Genomic DNA, 7473 nt, shown 5'->3' on the forward strand with positions numbered 1-7473 from the left:
CAATCTTAAACAGACAGCTACCATGTAAAAATAGATAGCTACCAGTTAAGAATAGGCAGCTACCATGCAAAAAGCAGAGCTAACATTCATAAACAGGCACCTACCATGCAGAAATAGACATCTACCATACAACAAGATTTATACTGGTGGCATTTGCAAGGAGGAGACAACACAGTTGACTAAGCTTTAAAAATTTCAACTCAATTACAAATGACTTGAAGTACCACGTATCATTTCCCAACAAAATCACAAATGCCAAGAAGTATGAGATATCCATTTTAGTATGAAGCCGGTTACGGATTCAAGAAGGCTGATATAAATAGGTCAATGATACAAAAAGGGGTTATCAACTCCCATTGGCTGTTTACACAAGTACATAGGCCCAAACCTAAACTTGGTCTCTTACGACCGAGTCTCTTTTCTCTGTGACCAAAATTTGATAACATATTCGGAAACCTAGTCCTTCTCATTTGATATCATGTGCATCCTGACATACTGATCAGGATCTTGCACATAGTTCAACCCCTTTAGCCACGAAAATAGAGTGTTCGTGACGTAGCGAGGATCCTGTGATTCGTCATCCAGTTGAAATGTTGGTGGACATATCATGGTTGTATCACTGTTGAGAATATTTTTGTACCGTGTATCATCCACCATAAGAATCGATGACCCCCTCCAATCTGGTCTCCTTTTTAAGAGCTCCGGTAATCCCTTTACAAAAACTGGTTTTGCTTCGCCGCCTTGCAGCTCTCTGATATCAGTAAGTCTGAAAGGCAATTTGACGCAGTCAGTTTGGTAGAATTGCTCTTTCCAGATTCTGGGGTGCATCCCGCTCAGGAAACCCTTAAGTGTAATATTCATGTTTCTGTTAGTGCAGTTGGACCAGATGCAAAGGTGAAAGATGTCTGCGCATTCACAAAGAAATTGAAGCACATCTGGCCTGATTATGCAAAAGGTGCCACGGTCACTGCATCCCTTAAAAGCTTTTTGATAGAGAAAATCTTTGGTTCTCGGAGGGATCTCCGGATTGGGGTATCTTCTCAAGAGAACCCCATTCATGTCTAAAACCAGGACTTTTTGAGCACGACAGGTTGGAGGTGGCGTACCCTCCATCAGCGGAGCAGTCACAATGCTAATTGGGAAAGGCATTAGAACATCCTTCCACCTTTTTGTATAGGAACTTACATCTTGCTGTAACTCTGGAGAATGCACTTCTTTCGTAGGATCTGGCTGCACATCTTGCCCCAGAGGGGAATCTTTCTTAGCATCACTGACAGGGACGAAGTTTGGAGGGGCCACTCGGTGCACATGCATGGATGCCTCAGCAGTAGGATCCTGTGATTCATCATCAGTCATTGTACCACTCTTCATGTCAGTTCCTTCCTTGCCATGAAAAATAGCCAAAGATTGTATCAGCAAGAGCAACTCCTTTGGTGTTTTTGCTGTGTTGGCAAAACCTGTGCGTTGTAAAGTAGACAAGATATTCAAAACCCCTTCCAATCCTTGGGGCGTTACCCATTTCCAAATGTTGTAGCCCGAGGGTTTGAGTTCCTCTAATCAAACAGAACGCAAGAGTCAGAAAGTTGCAATATTAATTTTTTTAAAGAGAAAATGGATCTCACCTCAATGGACAAGGCATCAAAAGACACATGCACCACATCACAAGTCACATAAAAAAACACTTTGACAATGAAAGAGGAACTCTAGGTTGATCCAAACGTTCTATTGTTACATTATGAAAGGATTGCAATACAAAGAAGGATAGTGGTTTGATGCAAAAAGGATGGTACAACCAAAAAGGCTCATAGAAGGGTTGGCTATAAAGCATCACTCATGGACACTAGGTAGAGTCTAAGCCAGGCATCTTTTTTCCCATGTGTTTGCAACACCTTTTTTGAGGTTTGCTCCGCTTACTGCACCGGTGTCCCCATCCGCAACCACAGAATCCTTCTCTTTAGCACTCTCTGACCCTTTGGCTGCATCCAACCTTTCATTCTAGTCTCCCCTTGATGCCCCTGCAGGAGCAGTAACTATTAATAAACACCCTAATCAAGCCATACAGATGCAAACATCTCAGAGACTACCCAGTTATACTTGAAGTCCCTTTGTGTTTTTTCGCATTTCTTGCGCTGCAAAAGCCTCTGCAATACTAGGGCTTCTTGAGGGAGATTTCTCTTAGTTCACCGGTATGGATGTCAAGGGTTTGCTAGGATACTGGCTCTTGAAGAGCTCCACTTCTTCCCTGACAAGTGGCAATTCCGCAAGTATTTCATGTGCAATGGGGAGCACATCACCATCCATTAATTGGGTTTCCTCTATATCAGGTACATCTATTTCTGAAACATCCCAAAAATAAACTCTAGGTGCATTGTAAAAAAGAATGATGAGTAAACTTTGTACTAAACAAGTGCTTCGAAGGACTCAAGGAACTGTTGTTACCTTCTAGATTGCAATGTCTCTCTTCCTTATCGGAGAGAACACTGATCATATCACCCACTTTGACCTCTTTGGAGATCACTTCGGTGTTTAGATCACCCTTTTCAGCATCTTATCAATAGATAGGAAGCTTAGGCAACATTTATTGACAAAACCATACAAATATTGTACGAATGTCCCCGAAGAGAGGGTTACCAAAACTGCCATCTGATTTGGTTGAAAGGACCCGCGCCTCACTTTTTTTCTTGGAGGTAGATTCTACACAAGCATTAGGCAATTTAGGTTATGACAAGCTAACCATCAATGGATATAACCTTAAAGATTATGTCCCACCATGCTAGATACCATTGCATGAAAAAGGTAGCTATCCCCAGACTGGTAGCTACCACAATACTAGTGGGTAACAACCCTATGCTGGGTGGCTCAAACCATAGTAGCTACAATTTAGCTAGTACAACATTGGTGCCTAAAGATTGAAAGTAAGACACATGATCATGGCAATAAAGTGGTAGTCACCCCCTACCATAGCTACCACCTTTGGAGTAGTTAGCACATAAGCCACTAGCCACCTAGACACCTACTATCCAGCCAGCAACCAAGTCAGCACTTGTGACTAGGCAAGTCTGACTTGGGTGGGGTGGACCACCACCTACCATAGGTACTACCACCTTTGTAGAAGCTACCACATAGTCACAAGCCACCTAGCCACATACTACCCAACCAGCTAGCAAGTCAGCATTTGTGACTAGGTAGTGTTGAAGGGTGGCTACCTGTGACTAGGTAGTGCTGACTAGGTAGCCACCACTCAGCAATAGCTAGTCACTAGCTAGCTATGAGTATCTAGTGGTAGCTAGTTAGCAGCTAGCCATCTACCACCGAGCCAGCTACCACCTTGCCAGCTAAGACCTACCTAGCTAATATCTAGTCTAGAACACCTATACATGGTACCACCTAGCCAACCACATTGCTACCACACATACAAGAGGTACCACAGTTCTCTTGGAGGGAAACTGCCAGCCATTAAGAAATAGGCACCATAGCTATTGTCTAACAAGGTGGCTACCCTTCATGTCACACTATTAGATGTCTGCCCCAGTAAGCACCACTTTGGAAGCTAGTACTTGTGGAGATGCAATTATAGGTAGTCACCTTTGAGATCATGCTCATATGACACCTACAAGTATGCACAGGCCTGAAGTTGTACTGGTAGTAGACTAATTCTACCACAAACACAACTACCTCTATGTTAGATCCTACCCATATGTTATCTAGGAAGATGGTAATAACAATGCACATTCTCAGCCACATTCACAGATACCATATGTAAATGAGCAAAATGACCTGCTTACCAAACTTTAAGCATCCAGGAGATGTGTCGCCCCCGCTGTCTACAAACATTAATTCCTTAATATTATCTGGAATGAGACGACCACAACTTGCAGCCAAGCATTTTCCCTCTCTGCCAGCAAGGTTGGCAAAAAATATATGTGGTAAGCATGTCTGCAGGGGAGTATGAATATTACCAACGCCTCTTCGTCATACATGAGCAGGCCACATGCACTGAAGCTATCATGCACCTAAGATATCTCAGCATTAGGTGGTGGCACTTTGGGGGGTGGAACCTGCAAATGAACCGGGCTTTTCCTACGTTGCATGTCATTTACAATGTAACATTTAATGGCCTAAGATCTTATGTGTAGCGGAAATTAGCATGAACATAGTGGGCATTTCATTAGAATAGATTCCTAATGAGAATTACAAGAGTGCTTGGGTGGAGAGAGCAACAAAAAGCATAACACCTAGTTAGATAGCATCGACAATACTTTCAAAAGAGAGAGCAATTAAGCTATTGACAACAGTTGAGGACCGGATTTGCATGGAGCCGGTCCCCCCTCCAAAAGGCTTTGTATTATGGTTTCTCCCATCAAGAGAGACATTGTACAATACAATTCTTTGTGTTCCTTCAAGACTAGCTAGTGCAATGAAGATGGAAGCTTCATACACCAAGCAAAACACTTAATCAAACACAACTTGAATTATCCCCGTTCTCAGACCCAAGACCTCACACACCTTCGAAGATGGTGAGAGCTAGCAGGGTATGAGAGTAGATTGAGAGGAAAAAGAAGTATCTTACGAGAAAGAAGTACATCTCCTCACATAATCACTCATATTAACATAGCTTAGCTTAGTAATTAGCTTGGTAGAGAAGATGAGCATGCATTGAAGCTTGGCTCTTGGTTGGATTTGCATCCACATGCCAAGAGAGTGTTGATGTAGGCTTCTATCTCACAAGCTTGGAGTAGGTGATGAGCTCTCCATTAAAGCTTGGGAGGAGATAGAGTATTTTCCCTTCACACATGGTCAAGTGTGAGAGTGTGTGTGTCAATGCCAAGCAAAAATCAGCCCCCCCTCTCTCTTGGGCGAGCCCTAGCTACTAAATAAGTCTGGCCTTTGCCTCATTGGACCTCCCCAGGTCAAGCCAATAGGAATTAAGCAGCATAAGTGATAGCCTTTAGACATGTGTCCCCCTTTCCCCTTTTGTGAGAGCTTTAGGTAATTAAATAATTAAACTAAACTCTCATTGGACCCCTTTGCCTCCTGGCCAATAGGAATCAGGCAAGCCATGGGGCTCCTGAATGCTCATTGGACCCCTTGGGAGACTGCCCAATAGTCTTCTAGGAGACTTAATTCTCATTGGTTTCTTTTATTAAATGTTTTTAAATTAATTAAACTAGATTTACTCTAGCTTAATTCTCATTGGTCCACTTCAAGGGTCTTCCAATAGGAATTGGGCACACCTTGTGGGCATCTGGCCTAGGGAGCTGACATGTGTCCCTCATTCCCTTTGTGTAAAGGGAGCCTGTGTGTGTGTGTGTGGCTTTCTCTCTCATCCCCTAGCTTTGGGGCTCGCCCCCTCCCATGTAGGGATGTAGAAAGACTTTTTGGGCACACACTAAGCATCCAATTTTCCCTAGGGTTGACCTTTGGACACAACCTTTGAATTTTGGAACCTTAGCATTTTGGAAGTCTTAATGGGCTGAACCTTAGGGTCTTTTTGGCCCATTGTTTCACATGGCTCTTTTGCAGATGGCCCCCCCTTTGGATCCCTATTTTCCCTCCTTTGGATCCCTACTGTGGCCGGTCTGCTAACTTAACCAATATTCTAGCTTTTTCTCCCTTGGCACTTCCCCACATTAAATGATCAGTTTAATATGAGAAAATCATTTAGGAGAATTAGATATTGATTATTATGACATACAAAATCGACACGAGTATTCAGTATGGGGAGAATTTCTTCATTCATCTCAATTTCCCTAGTAATCTCAAGTAACTCTGCACTGTAGTCATCATCCTACATCTCAGCTTGCAAGGTCTCTAGCGTCATTTCGAGCTTGAAGACCCGTGCCTTCTCCCTTTCCACATCAGCACTGTCTATCGCAGATGATTGCAGCTCCCCCAATCAATGTTTGGATTTAGCAAGCTGCGTTGTGACACTGTTAATGATTTACATTGCCCCCTCGTTTCGATGCACATTTGCTTGCATGGCATCTCGTCTTTTACACGCTTCATGGTACTGCGTTAATGCCTTTGCTTGGCTGAGTGCCACAGCCATTCCAACATCATCAAGTTCACGAAGAGACAAATTTCCAAGCCTTGAAAATTTGGCCGCATTGTGCAAGCCAGAACCCCTGCTAGCATCCCCATCATCTACATTTGTAACCATGGTCATGCATCTTGAGCTCTGCGGTGCACTTGCGCAGTGGAACGCTGCCCATCTCTGTTTCTTCAGCTGCAGCTTGCTAGATTCCATATTGGCTACAATGCTCTCAGCAAAAGCTACTCAATTCACAGCCCCTCTCAAATGTTCATAGAGGAAACCCCTGGCAAATGCCTTTGTTACCTCCATACCATAGTTCCGAGGATTCCTTCTTAACAAACCTGCATTTGACTTTGCTGCCTCTCTTTGGCACCTCAGTAAACACTTGCAGCCAGTCTTCATCTGAAAAATCCTCCTCATTGAGGAGCCTAGGATCTTGTCCAGCACAATTAAGCTTGTACACCTCATGAGCCTCTGCTTTTGTCATGCAAAACTGGCTCTTCCTCTCAAAGTTGACATGAGGAGGCTGCCACCTAGACATCGGTGCAGGAGAAGCTGGAGTTCCGACGTTTTGGTGTGATCGGGAACAACGAGCTTGCCTCTCCTTTACAACAGGTGTTGCATGAGTAGGATTTGGCGTTCTCTTCTTCACCCCGCGTGTGTCATGGCCCTCCCCCTCAGAAGTAGAGGATGCAGCTCTTTTGTTTGGAGAAGCATGCACGACGAGCCTGGGTGGTGTCTTCCTCACCGGCTTGCTCTCCTTCTACCTGGCTTCTTGCTCCTGAGACCTGTGCCTGTGTGCCTTCCTTTCTTTCCCCACCTGCTCCTTGACATGTTGTGGAGAGGACTGAGCCTCTTTGGCGTGCAACAGTAGCTCCATGCCCCCAGCTCTCCGCGTCATAATTCCCCCGCTCGCGGCTGTTACAAAGGGGCCCAAGACACTCAAACTCACTTTTTTTAAAAAGACACTAATATGTATATATTGAAAAAAAAAAAACCCATGTTCTCAAATTCGGTACTACAAGTGACCTCCACCACTTACAAACTTAGGTAGTAACATGAAGTGGCTAGCCCCCAAAAATCAAGTAGCTAGTGTACCACCTTAGCATGCATATACCCCATCATGATTTTTAGAGTTATATATATGGAATTTTTCTCCTGAATCTTGTATGTAATTGATCTAACTGAATCCCTAAATATGACATGGATGTCTTCTTGTGCCACAATTGTTTCAGCAATGATGAAGATGAGGAGTGGAGTTAGCCAATGGGAGTGCCACGTAAGCCACCAAAATCCCATCCATATCCCTAAACCAACATCAAGCTTTAACCCTAGCAAGGTAGATCTTCAACCCTATAACATCAAGATGTGTGATCCATACAATGCATGTTTCGACCATGAATATGCTCCAAAGAAAAGCAAATTCCTAAAGTTTCAAC

At 43.7% G+C, this 7473-nt stretch overlaps 2 protein-coding genes across 2 annotated transcripts; both read right to left on the reverse strand.

Annotated features, from left to right (window-relative positions):
• Positions 1–456: 456 nt before the first annotated feature.
• On the reverse strand, positions 457–2488 carry LOC147439996 (uncharacterized). Its single transcript, XM_086484095.1, has 4 exons — positions 2440–2488; positions 2185–2336; positions 1988–2015; positions 457–1553 (listed from the first exon to the last, which is right to left on the reverse strand). The coding sequence occupies exons 1-4, from the start codon at positions 2486–2488 to the stop codon at positions 457–459; spliced, it is 1326 nt and encodes a 441-aa protein (XP_086340221.1).
• Positions 2489–5941: 3453 nt separating this feature from the next.
• LOC147439997 (uncharacterized) lies at positions 5942–6914 on the reverse strand. Its single transcript, XM_086484096.1, has 3 exons — positions 6802–6914; positions 6338–6732; positions 5942–6252 (listed from the first exon to the last, which is right to left on the reverse strand). Exons 1-3 carry the CDS (start codon positions 6912–6914, stop codon positions 5942–5944), a joined length of 819 nt encoding a protein of 272 aa, XP_086340222.1.
• Positions 6915–7473: the final 559 nt, after the last annotated feature.

The sequence above is a fragment of the Adiantum capillus-veneris genome, chromosome 16 (assembly GCF_014529385.1).
Source record: "Adiantum capillus-veneris isolate H3 chromosome 16, ASM1452938v2, whole genome shotgun sequence".
In the NCBI taxonomy this organism is placed as follows: domain Eukaryota; kingdom Viridiplantae; phylum Streptophyta; class Polypodiopsida; order Polypodiales; family Pteridaceae; genus Adiantum; species Adiantum capillus-veneris.

What these genes read in the sequence shown, in the direction of transcription:
- LOC147439996 (XM_086484095.1), bottom strand. Translation starts at nt 2,488, where the DNA reads ATGATCAGTGTTCTCTCCGATAAGGAAGAGAGACATTGCAATCTAGAA. An exon ending in AACCCTTGACATCCATACCG is followed by an intron (nt 2,016 to 2,184) that starts GTGAACTAAGAG and finishes CTGCTCCTGCAG; the next exon opens with GGGCATCAAGGGGAGACTAG. An exon ending in AGGGGAGACTAGAATGAAAG is followed by an intron (nt 1,554 to 1,987) that starts GTTGGATGCAGC and finishes CTGTTTGATTAG; the next exon opens with AGGAACTCAAACCCTCGGGC.
- LOC147439997 (XM_086484096.1), bottom strand. Translation starts at nt 6,914, where the DNA reads ATGGAGCTACTGTTGCACGCCAAAGAGGCTCAGTCCTCTCCACAACAT. An exon ending in TCTCAGGAGCAAGAAGCCAG is followed by an intron (nt 6,733 to 6,801) that starts GTAGAAGGAGAG and finishes TCCAAACAAAAG; the next exon opens with AGCTGCATCCTCTACTTCTG. An exon ending in CTCGGAACTATGGTATGGAG is followed by an intron (nt 6,253 to 6,337) that starts GTAACAAAGGCA and finishes AGAGCATTGTAG; the next exon opens with CCAATATGGAATCTAGCAAG.